The sequence below is a fragment of the Chaetomium fimeti genome (genome assembly GCF_033439085.1).
Source record: "Chaetomium fimeti strain CBS 168.71 chromosome Unknown B0H64scaffold_2, whole genome shotgun sequence".
NCBI lineage: Eukaryota > Fungi > Ascomycota > Sordariomycetes > Sordariales > Chaetomiaceae > Chaetomium > Chaetomium fimeti.
In genome coordinates, this window is record NW_026944330.1 from 3,113,690 (window position 1) to 3,129,117 (window position 15,428).

Consider the following 15,428-nt stretch of genomic DNA (forward strand, 5'->3'; position numbering starts at 1 on the left):
GCGGCGTCGGTGGCGGCCTCGCTGACTGTGTCCTGAGAGATGGGTTCAAGGCAGTCGTCTGGCTCTTCTGTGATGTTAGACTTTTCAGCGTGGTGAGACTCAGTGGAGGCGGCAGATTCTTCTGTGCTGATTGGCAGCACAGATTGTTCGGTTATGGCGACTTCTCCATCGTCGGATGCCCCGACGTTAGCACCCTCGGCCACTTCAATCCCTTCAACTTCTTTGGTTTCGGTGGACTTCTCATCGACGGCGGGCTGGTCAACCGCGGGAACTTGCTCAGTCGGAGCAACTTCATCAAGTTTGACGGGGTTCCCGGGCTCAATGCTTTCCTCAGCCTGGTCAGACTGGTTTAGCAGGGGAAGTGCTTCGACTTCGGCGGGCTCTTGGGCTACAGTAGCCCCCGCAGCGGGTGCAACCTCCTCAATCTTGACGGCGGGCGCTAGGGCAGCAATGGTCTCATCACCGACAGTGGCGGTCTCCTCAGCCACGACGGGCTCCCCCGCCTCGGTGGTCTTTTCAGTGCTAACGGGTTCGCCAGCCTTCCCAAGGTTGACAGCTTCAGTGGCTTGTGTTGGCTCAACCACTTCTGATGTAGCAGTGTTGACGACTTCTTCTGTAGCTGTAACGCCGGGGGTCACTTGCACAAGGGCCGGGTTTTCCTGGGATTCAGCGATGCTCTCGACCTCTGCCATCACAGATGAGGTGGAAACCTGTCTCCCTGTGAGTAAACCTGTGGGAGAACCATGAGTCTTCATCCCTGCACTTACAACTTGCTCGCTGGTTGCCGTGCTTTCCAGATTTGAGTTTTCTTGGGTCTTGGTCTGCTCCGCGCCAGCGTCGGAAGAGACGTTTTTCGTTTCCATGTCGTTTTCATTATCTCCAGCCGTATTACCGGTATTAAGTTGTTTGGGGGTATCGGGGGTATCATTGTGAACAGCCGAAGTCGTCAAACTCGTGTCCTGGGTATCATGGGTATCCGGAAGTCGCAAGTCCGAGTCCGTGTCTGTTGGTTGCGAAATGCACTCTGCCGCCTCCTCTCCTGCCATTCCACTGCCATCCGGGGTATCAAGCAATGTGGGGTGTGCCTCACCTGTAGCCTTTCTCTCAGCTGCCTTTTGTTCACGAGGAATTGGCCCAACCGTGTCCTTGCTCTCGTCGTCTTCTGCCTTGGGTTCTTGGGGGTTTTCTGCCAACTTCTCTTGAACCGGAGGAGCGGCCTCGGGCTCTTTCTCTTGGTGTTGTTTCGGCTTGTCGGTCGTTGCCTCGTCGGGGACTAGCTCAGCGGTCTTGTCGGTGGGTTTCTCCTCCGGTGCTAGAGAAGCTTCATCTACGTTTTCCCTCTCGGGTGTAGTCACCACCTCATCGGACTCCGCTGCCGCCTCCAATTGGGGTTTCTCCACGAGCTCCTTGGACTCGGCCTCAGAAACATGCTCATGCATTACCTCCTCCGCGGATTTGGGCTCGACATCCTTAGCCAGTATAGACTCAGCTTCCTGGACCGGTTCTGTCTCGACTTCCTCCGCCGGTTTGGCTTCATTGGTTGATTCCAGCTTTGTCTCCTCGGCGAGTTCAGTCTTGACCTCTTCGGCCGGCGTCGGATCTTCCGCGGGTGTTGCCTGTGCTTCCCCAGTAGACTCGGCAGCAAGCTCTTCAAGAGGCGCTGCCATGGAGTCCTCGGCCTGCTCCACTTTAGCCTCTTCGACCGGTTCGGATTGAGACTCCTGGTCCGTTCCAGCCTTTGCAGCTTCGGTAGGCTCCAGCTTGGGCTCCTCGGAGTCTTCTTTGGTAGCCTCGGGTTCAGCGTTGACCTCCTCGACGGGTTCCGTTTTCACCTCCTCGGCAGGCTCAACCTTTGTCTCAGTAGGATCAACTTTCACCCCTTCGGCGGTCTCCGCAACAGCTTCAGCCTTGACTTCCTCGGGCTCGGCCCCGATATCATCAGTGGGCTCAACCTTGGCGTCTTCGGCGGCCTCCACAGCAGCTTCGGCCTTGACTTCCTCAGGCTCCGTCTTGATGTTTTCGGCAGGTTCAGCCTTGGTGTCTTCAGCGGCCTCCACAGCAGCTTCAGCCTTGACTTCCTCAGGCTCAGTCTTGATGTCTTCGGCAGGTTCAACATCAGTATCTTCAACAGCCGCGGTCTTGACCTCCTCTGGGGCCCGAGGCTTGGTGTCTTCGGCATTCCCGACCTTGGTTTCCTCGGATTCGACCTCGGCTTCTTCAACGGGTTCAACCTTGGCTTCTTCAACAAGTTCAACCTTGGCTTCTTCAACGGGTTCGGTCTTGACGTTCGCGTCAATGCCTTCCGCAGACTCGGGCTCGGGTATAGTTTCCTCTGCTGGTTCAGCCTTGACCTCGTCTTGAACCTCAGTCTTGGCTGCCTCAGGCTCGACCTTGGTTTCCTCGATGGGTTCACACCTCGCCTCCTCCACCGCCTCGGGTTCAGTTACCTCGACAGCCTCGGTCGCAGTTTTCTCGGTGGGCTCAGCCTTAGTTTCTTCTCCAGCCTTAACCTTGATTTCCTCTGTAGGTGTAGGCTCTGCCTCCGCGGTGGCCTCGTCGTTTGCGTCTTCGACAGCGGAACCCTTCGTCTCCTCGGCCGGTGCCACCTCTTCTGTTACCGCGGGGGGTTCTTCGGGAGCTGGGGCAGACTCTTCTTCTTCAATAGCTGTCACAGTAGGGATCTCAACCGCCGCCTCTGCCTTTGCTTTCTGAGCATCACTAGTCCCCTCCTCAGCCTGAGTCTCAGCGACAACAACTTCTGCCTTCTCTTCAGGCTGAGCAACTTCTTCGTCGGTAGCGGGGGCAGCCTTGATGTCGGTATCCGGATTGGCGGGCTCAGCTGAATCCTCTTGAGCAGCGCCGGTTTCGGCTGGCGTTTTGGTGTTGTCGCTTTCGGCTTTGGGCTCAGTAGTAGCCTGGGTTGTGTTAGCAGGGCGAACCTCCAGGTGCAGAAAGGTCGATCTTACCTCGTCGGCAACGGCAGGCTTCTCCTCATTACTCTCCTCTTCAGATTTGCCGTCGGCTTTCTCAGCAGGCTTCTCATCGGCCTCTGCCTTCTCCGGATCAGCAACCGCTTCCGCCGTGGTATCGGCAGCCTCAGCAGCCGGGGTCTCGGGCTCGTTCTTGGCTTTCTCGACGGGTGCGGGTTCGTCCACAGTATCGGCCTCGGCGGCAGCGGCAGCAGCTTCCAGGGTTGGGATTTCGCCCCTATTCTCGGCTTTTGACTCCTCAACCTCCTCGACCGGCGTGTCCTCGACGGTCTTTTCCACGACCGCCTCGGGGTCAGAGGTAGTTTCGGCCTTGACTTCAAAGGCAGGCTCAGCAGCTTCTGGTTCGGCCGCAGCCTCCTCAACCTTTTCCGATTTAGCGGTTTCCACCGCAACGGGGGCTTCCGTTTCAGCCGAAGCCTTGTCCTTGGTCCCCAGTTCAGGTTCACTTGGCTCTTCAGCCAAGCTAACCTCAGACATGAGCTTGTTTTCGCTAACGGGCTGCTCCTCCACCGGAAAGTTCTCTGTAACTTCCCTATGTCATTGTTAATATCATGTGAAACCAGGTGACGGAATAGCGCCACCGCATCAATTGCTTTACTTACTCGGTGGGCTTTTCATCGGCCTTGGTCACCTCTTCTGGAGCAGGCGCATCCTCAGTCGCAGTATTGCTGGTTTCAATAGCAGCAGCGAGTTCGTGAGTTGGTTCGGCGGCCGGCTTTTCCTCAAATTCGGTGACTGATTCGGGGTCGTCTTTTGGGTCACTGCCTGAAGTAGGCTCAGTTTCCGATGTTTGGCTGACCGCCACTTCGGACTCAGACTTGGGAGTCTCCGCCGCCTCGAGAGTAGGCTCTTCTTTAGCTTCTGTAATAAGCTCGGGGACGGGCGTCTCCTTGACGTCACCGGTGGGTTCGTCCCCAGCGGGTTCGTTCCCAGCCTCAACAACCGGGTCCGATTGGGGCCCAGCGGCCTCCTCGCTGTCGGCGGAGAGAGCAGGTTCTACCTCAGCGACTGGAGTTTCCTCGACGGCGGGTTCAGGGGCAACATCCGACACGCCCTCTTCCTTCTCGTCGGCTTTAGTGATCTCCTCGGTGTTGGCCACTTCGGGGGCCTTCTGAGCGTTTTCTTGAGGCGTATCGGCTTCAGGTTCGGGTTCGGCCTCATCCTTAGGCCCAGCAGTAGGTTCATCAGCCTCTAGGGGCTTCTGAACTTCCGCCGACTCGGCAGTTACCGTTTCGGTATCTTCTGTCGGCTTTTCGGGCTCGGCAGCAACCTCCACGGTTTCAGCAGCTGCTGCCTCGAGAACTGGCTTGTCATCCGCCTCCACAACCGGCCCTTCCGCAGGTGAAGCTTCAGCGTCAGCAATGGCCGGCTCTCCCTGCTCCTCTGCCGCTGCGGCCTCCTCGGCATGGGCTAGGGTATTTTGTTGTTCGGCAGGCTCGGCCTGCACTACTTCTGCGGGGGGCTCGGTCGGCGTAGCTTCGGCTTGAGAAGCGGCTTCTGTGGTCTCTTCGGGTTTTGACTCCGCCGAGGGCGCGTCGGCGGCAGGGGCATCCGCGGCCTTGGCTGTAACTTCTGGCTCAGGCGCAGCTTCTGTAGTAACCACAGATGCAACTTCTTCCGCCTTGGTCTCATCGTCCTTAAGCTCAGCGGAGGGTGATTCGGTGGTAGGTTCACTAGCCTTCTCCTCCTTGGCAGATGACGTCTGTGTCTTGGTTTCCTTTTTGTCTTTACCCTTCTTGCCCTTCTTTTTCTTTTTGCCTGCGGGTGTTGCCCCTTCGGGCTCATCTTTGACTTGGGGTCCAGGGTCAGGCGTAGGCTCAGGCGCAGGCTCAGGTTCGGCTGGCGGCGCCGGGGCGGGTTCGGGCTCGGCGGCCTTCTCTGCTGCTTTGGCGGCCTTCTTCTTTGCCTTCTTGTTCTTCTTCTTTGCCGCAGCACTCGTGGCGGGTGTGGCTTCCTCTACCGGCACCTCCACTTCCTCTGCCGGCAGGGCGGGGCCGGCCTCGCCTGCCTGGTCACCTAAGATAGGAGATGCCGTTAGTAACAAAATTTTACCCTCTTCTCATCCCGCCGTGCATAGAACATCAGGACGACAACTAATACTCACCCTCGCCATTCACCCCATTCGCATTCGCATTGTCGTCCTCTGAGTCGGTCGGCTGGAAGAACTTGACATCCCCATATTTGGCTACCTGCACCTTATTAAAATCGGCAAACTCGACTTGGTTATACTGGGCCTGGGACCAATGCAGGTCTGCCCGTGTCGGACAGAACTCGACATCTTCGCCTGGGAAGCTCATACTTGTGGGACGTCAACCTCGGCCTTGTCGCCGGAAGGGAGCTCGACCGTGAGGACTTGGGGGGTGTTCTTATTATCCTCCATAGAGCAGCACAGCGCACCACAGCCGTGTGCACTACTATCGCGGGAGAGAGAGGCGGGGCCGGTGTGACGGTCGAAGTTGGGGGTCGTTCGGGAGGCTGCAGATAGGCTTCCCGAAAAGTAACGTGGTGGGGCGTTGGGTCGCGAGTGTCTCACGGCCAGTGGTCGGGTTGGGTAAATGGGGGTTTAATGTATGCAGAGCTGCTGACGCGATTGCAACCGAGAGTAGGTTTCTTGATGGTGTCACGGTCTGTGGTTGGCCGTGACAATTCTCGCACCGGTGGTCAAAATCAAAAGTAAACAAACGGGATGCTCGGGAGAGGCCCGGTGTTGGGTTTTTGGCTTTGAGGAAAAGTCAACGCGCTTCACAGCTCCCGTGGGGCTGCAATATGTGAAAAGGAAAAACCTTGCACTTCTTGGACTGTTACTCAGAATTGGGACGAGGAGGGGAGACAATTCGGGAAGGAGGGACCCTGGAGGGAGGGGCAGGTCAGTGAAATGGCCATTGGGTCGGGTCTTGGCAAGAACTGCTTTATCCCACCACGGCAATCACCCCCCAATCCCATCGGCATGGAGACTCAAACCCCACGCAACAGGACAGACTCAATGCGCGGGGTCGTGAGACCTCAAGTGACTGGATTGAGGGGATTGACTGGACTGAGGACGAGGCATTGGCCCACCCAGCTGCAGTGGCGCCACGTCTGCAACGGGGGTTGGACACCGAGCCCATCAATCACTTGGATCGGAAACGATCACGACGACACAGGGCGAGGCTGCTGCCCAATCGATAGAGACGCATTCGGCAAGCAGCGTGGGCAATCACAAACTCGCAATGGCTCGTGACGAGGAGGACACCAGTCCAAGCTTAGAGCCGAGCGGAGAAGAACAATCCGTGCCTGGTATTCACGGTAAAAAGCTTGCCGGGTCTCCATTCTGCCCGGTCAGTCGACGGACTCGCCCAACTGGTGAGCGGATATCAGAGGCATTGAGAAAGCCTCGCGCCCAATTATTGGTCGGGAAGCATTGGGGAATTGGCGCAACATTGGGCAGCCATTGAGCCATCACGCGGCGCTTCCACACTCGGCCGAGGTGAGCTTCTTGGTGTGCCCTGTTTCGGGATGCCGGTCCAGTGCGGCATTGCAGACACAACAGACGCTGCGTCGAGATGGTGGTGTGGCGACGGGAAAGGTCCTGTGTATATACCCTTCCGGCCGGCCGAAAATGAGAATCAGTGCGGTGATACACTGCCCCCCGTCCAGCGAGTCCGGGGTGATGGTGGTGGTGCAAGTGCTGTCGTGTGGTGTTGCGGTGTGCTACGTGGTTGTTCGCTGGCTTGTCGCTTGTGGAATCCCTGCAGGACGGCCAGTCTAACCGCGAAGGTACCTTAGCTCTGTGGGGCCGCTAGCGACATCGGGACGGAGCGTGGGGCATTGACCGGGGCGGGTCCCAGCCAACGCAGCAACCCTAAATTTTTTCATTGCTTGCACCGAGCTCGGTGTCGCGCAATATTCCGATGTCTGGAACTCTCCTCGATACGGTTGGTAAATATCGGGTGCTGAGAAAAAAGCACTCGTTGCCAAGTCAGAGTGAACGGGAGTAGGCAGAGAATCCGATCTGTTAGCCTTGGGACCTCTGCGGGGATCGTCTGACCGCTCGCAATGGCGCTAGGCAGGGGTTGATACCATGTCCCGCGCTAACAACCTGGCGAGGAACGTTGACCTCGGCGAGTTTGCCGAGCTCCGGAAAACGCGACACCATAATCTTTCACCGCAAAACACGACAAGAGGCGGTGTGTTTTGGCGACGAAATCGACGAGGTTAGGCGAACTGACTGTCTGTAATCTGCTTCGTACAGTCATCCGGATTCCGTTTTACACCCCGCAAGACAACCAAATTTGAGTTCGAAAAAGCCGGAGTTGACGCTGAAATTTCAAGGCTCACCTCCCGCGAATTCCGTCCCGAATATCACGTGTGTACCGTACCGTGGTGGGAGTTCGAACTGCCCGTCTTCTGGGAACCCATCAGATACGGAATACACTGATTTGGACAGGAAGACTCATCTAACCGGAGCGAACCAGCCCAGTTATAACAATCATATTGCTCTCCAAATAGATAGCCAATTCCCTCCAATCTGGCCAATGGCTTGTTTTGACCGACACTGATGTGTTGGGGACTCACGTGGACAGCTCGGAGGTGATAAGTTTTCTCTAAAGCTCGGATGGTCGGCGTGGCTCGACCGCACCAACCAAAACTTGTGGCGACACTAAGTACGAGCAAATTAGACTTCAATTTGAGTGTTTGTCGCCAAATATGCGATGTGTTTCACTTCAAATCCATCTGCAAAACTCGACATTTCGTGGTTGAGGAACGGCAACAATGGCTTCGAAGGCTCAACCGCCAGCCAGCCCACACCATTCTTTCAGCAACAAGCGACGGAAGTTCCACTGTGCTTCGTACCGTGAATCTCAGATTTACGATGGTTTAGCTCCTGTTTGCTGAGATCGGATAAACAACGAGCATCGAGCTCTGGAACCACTTCAAGTGCGTCTCACGGTTTCAGTGTCCTCTAGCGCACAGCGGTTTCCTACAATTCCCATGAATTAAGCCTTTCGATAGTTTTCTACCATGTGCTCACCCCGGCGCGTTCTCTCCAGCTGTACCTTCCGGGCTCAAGTATCACCTGTACAAAGACTTTTCCAGGGTCTGGCTGGCAAGGTTCGGGTGGGAGGATGCGGCCCGATGTGCAGAGGCGGCGTAACGGAAACCTGGGAGTTGCTGTGGAGGCAACCGAATTATGAAAGGCAGTTGGCCTCTTGCGTATCATGGTTCTAGCCGCAAGAATCGCTCAGCAACCAACTGCGCAACGTGGAAGCAACCCAAGCTGTGAATCTACAACTCTCCGCGTATACTGGGAGAGCTTCCTTGCCCGTGGTCTTCTGCCAGGTAGAGCGTTCAGATAGATCCCGAGGAACTGCTGTCGATGACCGAGGATGGAACGTGGAGTTTCGATAATACCTTTACGATCGGTATGGTAATTATGTTCTTGTGACCGACGAGGGTGGAACCCAGTGTAGCAAACCCGAAGACAGTAGACCTCGTCTTGCCCCATTTCTCATCTGTATCAGATACCATTCTTCCTTTGCGTTTTCCCTTCTCGACGATAAAAGAACCGCTGCCGCTGACGATGGCAATGATTTGGCCAAATTTGTTGAGGCTGGACACTCTAAGCGTTTGATTGTGGCTCCAGGCAGCATAAAGACGGTGTAGGTCCCTTGTTTCCTAACGGGGCTGGGGGTCATTGGTCATGGACGAAAGAGGTTTTGGGTGTTCGACGACGACCATGTCAGTGCCCCAACAAACAAGCCCGTTAGAGTTCCGAGCAAGTCAATGGAAGGGTCTAGTGTATCAAGGGTTCGTACTACTTTAACCAAGTTGCATCTGAAATGTCCCCCGTGAGCTCCCATAACTACGTCAAATCCCGAACCTCAAACGCCGTCCCTCCTCAGCTAAGGCAAAACTCCCAAAGTCATGTTCATACTTACGCGGAAACAGTACCTATACCATCCACCAGCAGCCAACCCTCCTCCCATATGCTCATAACTGATGGGAGGGAGACCGCGACAAATCGAAAACCGGTTCGTATTACTCCACGCAAGTGACAGCGAGGCCACGCCATCTTGGCGCGAGTCTCGACGATCACATAGCCATTTCGGCTTGCAACCTCCTGAGTTCCGCTTCTTCGTCGTCCTCGGCAGCCACAGGTGCCTTGCCCTTGACTAGAACGGCATTAGCAAAGTCTGGTCCAGCACCAGGGTTATCCGAGCATGTATTAACTTACTATCTCCGTTCGCCACAGCCGGCAACCGCTGGATGGAGTCTACAGGGACGGCGCCCGTTTCCAACATTTTGTCTTCGAGCTCCTGCTGCTGGAGTGCCTCAAGCTCATCCTCCAGTTCTGTGTCGTCGAGTTGCGGGCCCACGCTGATGCTGCCCATTGCATCTGCGATCTCTTCATTGAGCCGGTTGTACTCCTGCAGTGTATCCCTGCCAGCGGGGTTAGTACTAGCCCGTGCTATATATAGGGAATGACCTACATCGTTTCGTCAACCTTGGTCGGTGTGAGTTTGCCGTGTATGGTTTTCATGGCATCGCCTGCCCGTTGCATAGCCATGAACGTCTCTTGGTTGATATTTGCCGACTCGATCGCGTTCACTTGCTGCTCGATGGTTCCGATGTGGTTTAGTGTCTGCTCGAGATTGTGTTCGTGGACCTTCTTGCGTCGTAGTGCCGCTTTCGCAGCTGTTGGGTTCCATGGGTCAGCACTCTCGTCGCATAGGAGCGAGCATCGACAGGGGAGCCATACTGGTCTTGTTTGTGTTGACATTTTTTCGCGCGATCTGTTCCTGTTCCTCGATCTGACGTGTGAGATGCATTTCGCGCTTCTGCAGCATCTCCAGCTGCGTCCGCAAGTCGAGGATGACATTCTTGGGCGTGTCTTTCCGCTTCTGCGCGGCGCCACCGCCAAACCAGCCCCAGATACCTGACATGGCGAGTTTGTCGAGTCGGAATTGGCGGGAGACGGTGGTCTAGGCGAGGTGGAGAGTCCGGGGTCGGAATCGAGGTCAGACTCGGGGTTTGTTGGAGTATTAGCGGGAGGGCAGGGGCACCTGATCAGCTGTGCCGATGACGCCTCGCGGTGTTTTGGCGGGGTCGAACCTGACTACAGGCAGTTTTATCGTTCGCTTATCGAATGGTCGCGAAGGAGAGAACGCGCCAGCTGAGCAGGCTGCCTCGTTCGAAATGTGTCGAAATAGGAGTAAACGCTGCGGGTGACGAAAGCATACGGGAATTGCCTGAAGGTTGAGCAAGGCTGCCTATCGGGGGTATGATGCAAGGCGTGGCCAACAAGGCCGCTGCTGGGTCGACGGGCAATTGCGGCACGCGCGCATGGAAGCCCGGTCCAACCCGGGATTTAACCGACCATGCCGACGAGTCATGTGACACAGGAGTTCGTTCGAGACGATGGGAAGGCACGGCACCACATAAGAGAAATTGACGACGTTCAGCATTCGGAAGGCGCCCTTGTTATCTGTGCCGCTCGGTACACCTTCCTTACCGTGGGAACCGATTTTCTTCAGCTACCTGGACAAGCGCCCAGCTGAAGTCGGAGTTTCGGACTCCAACGCTAAAGTTCAATGTAGAATGTGTTGACCGTGCCCGGGCCGCACAATCACCATGTCGTCGTACGGTCCACGCCCGTCCCAGTTATGCCTGCTCTCATCGCTGCCGCGGAAAGAGACGGGGGATAAAGTTCGATTCTTAGGGTGGTAAGTTCTTCTCTCTCCTGGTCACGAGCCATCATGTTTCCCGTTTATAGCACCCGTGAGATCAGACAGATGGTTCTAAATCGTCCCGCCCAAGCATCCGCGGACGGCTGTAGTGGCTCGGCTGGTACCTTCACAACCCATACTGACTAGATACCTACAGTGTAACATCCTACTCGCCAGAGTCTGGACTTTTGGCGCTGGAGCACCGTTTGCCGGAAGACACTCACTCCGTCCTCACCTTCGTGGATGTGAAATTGGTTCTCGAAAGCCTCGGATCGGAACAGACCCGCGTGGGAGAGTGGGTAAATGTCATCGGTTATATCACTGATACCGCTCCGATAACCTCAAGCGGAGAGTTAAGCCGTGGAAGCCTTGCGGTTCATACTCAGGCGGTCCTTCTGTGGTCGGCCGGGCCCTTCGATATACGCAGATACGAAACATCGGTCAAGGTCATCGAGCAAGCTACCCGAGCCACGGGCCGCGTCACTTCTTGATCTACACTTTTCCCATCAAACGGCATTACTCGAGGTATCGTCACCTGGTGTGGCACTGCGAGACATGCTGCCTCAATCATTATCCGAGGAGAAAATCCTCGAGCTCAGCGGGGAGAGCGCGCTAACTCAGAACTGGTTACCTTTCGGATCGCCTCCCCCCCTTTTCCTGCGCTTTCCGGGGGCAGGACACAGCTCTTGCTATGGGAGCACCACCAGCTCGAACTCAGTCAGCGTGGCACAGCATATGCTGTGAGACCACATTGAGCGGGAGCGCAACCCGGGCGTTCCTGCTCTCCACACATCCCGGGCCATGGCCTTATTTATGGAGAGTAAACACAATCGTGTTTAATTCACCATATTTTTCAGAGGCCACTATGTTCTCGCAGTACCGTGGTTGGCCGTCAATGGAGTCTTCGGGGTTGGGTGGGCGGAGAGGGCGTGATGCGACAATCGACATTTCTGCGGCAGTGCGGGATACAGACCAGTGCAAGCCTGCCACAGATACCTGCGCAAAGCTGGCCGCGATGACCCAGCATCTTCACGATCTCCAGTTTCAACCGTCGCTGAGTCTCGCCCCGTCTAAAATGCACAGGGATACGGACCCAGCCCAATTGGGGTTCCCTGTCTGTTCAAAAGCTTACTAGCCCTCGGTTCGGCTGCAGGATCCGACATACACATGCAGTTCTCCGCCAAACACAGGGGGAAATCCGATGTCCATTGCAGTCGCGGCATGCCAGATGGCACAATATTGCTGGTCCGAAGCTAAAACCCCCTGACCGCCATGCCACAGTCTGATCTTGCAGCTGCATCCTTGGCGGCCAATATCAAGTACTGTGCGCCATGCATTCACTCTCCTACCTCCCCCTTCCACAAACATCGGCCGAACCCATTGAATAGTGGAACACCAACCCCGGTGCCTCTTTCGCAAGACAACTCCCTGCAGGTTTACCCTCCGGCTCCCCGCATCCATCATTAGGTGCCAACAAACCATGGCCTGGGTTGGGCTTCCATTGGGGTATCATTATCAGTTTCTCCGTCTCTCATCACGTCGGCTTCTGGACTCGGTACTCCTTCGGCTCTCTCTCCTCCGCCTTGTCGAATCACTCGCGCCGGCCTTCGACATGACCACGGGCTGATGGAGTGGCCGCTTGAGGACTTTGTTCGCCGTCCCGGACGCCCTGGCTGCTGCTTGTTTTTCCCACATCTCTTTGGACTTGACACATATGTCGTCTATTTGCTCCTAGGGGGTGGGATGTCAACCTCGCGGTTGGGTTTGGGTTTCGCCGCGTAATCGGGTGGCTCACATCTGTCAGGCAAGGTCCTGGTGTTGTGATCAAGAAACCATCCTCTCCCTGTAGCCGTTAGCCCCCGGATTCCGTCGGAGCCAGGCGGATCGAGTAACGCACCTCGCGAGTGAAGGACCGCACTGTCGCCTCCGGCCCGAGGTAGTATTGTAGCTCCTGGGTGATGACTTTCTTGTGGATGTCCAAATGTGGGATCCAGTATTTGTTCATGGAGGAAGACGACGACATGGTGGGCAGGGGGGAATCTCGGGGGATGACGGCGGGTCAATCAAGTGTACGTTGCTTCCTTCTGCGTTCCTGTCTGAAAAACATGCGGGGTGGTCCCTATTTATGGTCTCGTACAAGGGGCCCTACGGCCGAGGCCTGTCCGGTGAAGGTACGTCCATGGTCGAGAAGGCTTCGTCCAAGGCCATACAAACCACATACCCTTTTCGTCAGCTACACCGCCCAGTCTGTCCGAACCACCCACGTCTACCTTACCGTAAGGTCGTGGATGGCACGGGAGCTGTTTTGGGAATTGGCAGACCCGCCCTGACTGGCTTGTTTTCACGACCCATGTGGTCCGCCTCACTTTTCCGCCTCGTCCCTCTCCCCCCCCCGCCCCCAAAACCCCTTTCATCTGTGAGACACACACGCCCGGAAGCGGACCCACTGCTCCAGCTGCACTTCCCTTGATATGGGCCGTCATACCAAAAGGCCCCTGGGTACCGCCAAGATGCTGCTTAACTATTGGTCACCGCCTGTTCCGTCGTTCATCTCCCATGTGTCCAGTAACATGGATCCGATGCAGCCCTATCAGCTCGCTTGGCGAACCGCGCCGGGTGTTCTCGAGCTTGGTTTCCGGTATTTCCAGCTGAGGTACCGCCGCGAATGGATGTGGCGATTCGTGTTCATAGTTGGTTATGCGCGAAATGCGATGCGCCGCTGTCGTCATAGGGGTTTCGCCACCGGCTCTTCTCTCTACATGTAGCATATGCAGGAAGGCCCAGACTGGAGATGCCCTGCCATCATCTGCCGAGGGATTTGGACGTGTTTCATACCCCAAGTGGTTTGGGGCTGGCTGTCGATCTCCCGTTCGTCTTGTGGAGTGAGTGAGAGGTGGGCCGCTGTCGTGCAGCCTCGTTGGAAACCGGTCGTAGTCTGTGTACAACGTCGATCGTTCTTCCTTGCTCCTGACTTCTGGTTTGAGGATGCTTCAGGCGGCTTACTGGTTCGCTTGAACGCCGGCGTCCAATATCATCTGCTCCCGTTTGGTTTTTCTTGGATGGCCATGACGGGTTTTTGGTGTCGTGGGGGTTTGATACCACCACACCATGCATCCATTGGGACATGCCTAGCATGTACGGTCATGGTTACGAACCACCATGTCCTACGTATACTGTTTACTGTGCGTCAGTCCTTGTTTAGCCCTTGTGTGCCGAGTCATCAAACCATCGTCCTCCATTCACACTTGTTCTGGGGCGATTTGGCTACCAAGGTAACATCGCATGCGCATGGCATGGCTGTCACTCATTCCTGCCTTTTCTTTTCAGTTCTTGTATTCGTCCGCTCCCAGCGGCATGGCAAAAGTCAGGCGTAACATGACGACAAGGGGGACTAATGGGGAACGCACGTGGACTGGGCTCGTGTGAAGTTTTGGCAGGGCTGCTTAGCAGTACTCCACACAACCAACAGTCAGTGACCGCCTGGCGGAAGGGTTGGGGGGTTGGCTAGTTCCCGTTGCTAACCTAGCTGAGCCGAGTGTTTTGGAAGGCCGCAGTGCAGGGCATCAGGTCTCGCCACCCTGGTTGCAACGCGTCTGGGAGCAGTTCCGCGGGCGCCAATAAAAAGACTGAGGCGAGGGGATCGCCGCACCAAGCATGAAGGGCTTTCTGGATGGCTTCAGTGTTTGTCTTGCTATTTTACACACCGTGTTGCTGTTGTGTTGCTGTTGGGAAGGTTTGGGTGCCGTAACCATGCTTGAATGTAAGCCGGCCATGAGATCGATGGACTTTGCCCGAGGTAGGAATATAGTGATCTTCCCGGTGATAAACACGGCAGTATTAGGATGAGCTCTTACATCAATGACCTGAGCGAAACGATAAGGTCACGAATAAGTGACTCAGATACTGCGGGTTCACGACCTCTCTCAGAACACGCGTTTGCCCGATGAACTCGCTGGACCATGTAGAATGAGGGGAAAGATAATAGATAGAGAGCTGGGAAACGAAAATAGAAAGCTCACCATGGGACCCGTTCGCCGTTTGTATGGAGGTTGATGGCTACGAAAACCCCAAAAACTACGTTTCTACGTCAGGCGTCGGAGCCGAACCGGCCCTCTCACAATGCTGCTGGGCGAAACCGGTGTCTAATTCCAATCTGGGGAGGAGAGTGACTACCTGACTGGGACCGGCCCGGCTCTAAGCAGAGATACTGATGTTTAACTAACTACATATGGAGACAGCAAAAGTACTACCTAGGTATATGGCGTGAACGGGCGGTTAACCTTTGATAGACAACTCAAACACAGCTACCCACCCCCGCATTTCCTGGGCCGATGAGAGACACTTGGCGTGTTAATGTCACGGCACTCCCAACTATGGTTTCAACGGCAAGTGTGAAGCGAAGGAGAGGTATGTGAGCATCCCGATCGGGCCCGAGCGCCTGGTTGCATCCCGGTCCCCGGTTCAAATGGCATCATCACGGCGGCCGGAGCGGAGACCCACCTTCGACCACAAACCCGGAATCCACTCGCTCCGAAAGGTGTGCGCTGGTGTGTGTGAATCATGTGGGCTTACTATGTAAGGGAGCCCTGGTTGGTGCATACCGAGCAGAAAGCCCTTAATCCGTCCATCGTGAGAAAAGGGCCAGTTGACGTTGTCGCTATCGACGCTCGTGGTTGGCGGGTGACAGGCTGTCACATGCCGCTGAACGATGCCAAGACCGCTGGCGCATGCA

At 55.9% G+C, this 15,428-nt stretch overlaps 4 protein-coding genes across 4 annotated transcripts; 2 read left to right on the plus strand and 2 right to left on the minus strand.

Annotated features, from left to right (window-relative positions):
• Positions 1-9,062: 9,062 nt before the first annotated feature.
• B0H64DRAFT_371523 (Snf7-domain-containing protein) lies at positions 9,063-9,913 on the minus strand (the record flags this gene model as incomplete). Its single annotated transcript, XM_062802165.1, has 4 exons — positions 9,063-9,142; positions 9,205-9,410; positions 9,461-9,665; positions 9,730-9,913. 4 exons carry the CDS (start codon positions 9,911-9,913, stop codon positions 9,063-9,065), a joined length of 675 nt encoding a protein of 224 aa, XP_062662652.1.
• Positions 9,914-10,512: 599 nt separating this feature from the next.
• Positions 10,513-11,287, plus strand: B0H64DRAFT_92949 (CST complex subunit Ten1). Its single transcript, XM_062808978.1, has 2 exons — positions 10,513-10,693; positions 10,854-11,287. Exons 1-2 carry the CDS (start codon positions 10,602-10,604, stop codon positions 11,185-11,187), a joined length of 426 nt encoding a protein of 141 aa, XP_062662653.1. The 5' UTR covers positions 10,513-10,601; the 3' UTR covers positions 11,188-11,287.
• A 924-nt stretch (positions 11,288-12,211) lies between these two features.
• On the minus strand, positions 12,212-12,719 carry B0H64DRAFT_318049 (uncharacterized protein; the record flags this gene model as incomplete). The annotated part of the gene is made up of 3 exons (XM_062800368.1): positions 12,212-12,427; positions 12,492-12,539; positions 12,594-12,719. The coding sequence occupies 3 exons, from the start codon at positions 12,717-12,719 to the stop codon at positions 12,212-12,214; spliced, it is 390 nt and encodes a 129-aa protein (XP_062662654.1).
• A 596-nt stretch (positions 12,720-13,315) lies between these two features.
• Positions 13,316-14,250, plus strand: B0H64DRAFT_92953 (uncharacterized protein). The gene is made up of 2 exons (XM_062808979.1): positions 13,316-14,164; positions 14,244-14,250. The coding sequence occupies exon 1, from the start codon at positions 13,465-13,467 to the stop codon at positions 14,068-14,070; it is 606 nt and encodes a 201-aa protein (XP_062662655.1). The 5' UTR covers positions 13,316-13,464; the 3' UTR covers positions 14,071-14,164; positions 14,244-14,250.
• The last annotated feature ends 1,178 nt before the right edge of the window (positions 14,251-15,428 follow it).

What these genes read in the sequence shown, in the direction of transcription:
- B0H64DRAFT_92949 (XM_062808978.1), top strand. Translation starts at nt 10,602, where the DNA reads ATGTCGTCGTACGGTCCACGCCCGTCCCAGTTATGCCTGCTCTCATCG. An exon ending in AAAGTTCGATTCTTAGGGTG is followed by an intron (nt 10,694 to 10,853) that starts GTAAGTTCTTCT and finishes AGATACCTACAG; the next exon opens with TGTAACATCCTACTCGCCAG.
- B0H64DRAFT_92953 (XM_062808979.1), top strand. Translation starts at nt 13,465, where the DNA reads ATGCAGGAAGGCCCAGACTGGAGATGCCCTGCCATCATCTGCCGAGGG.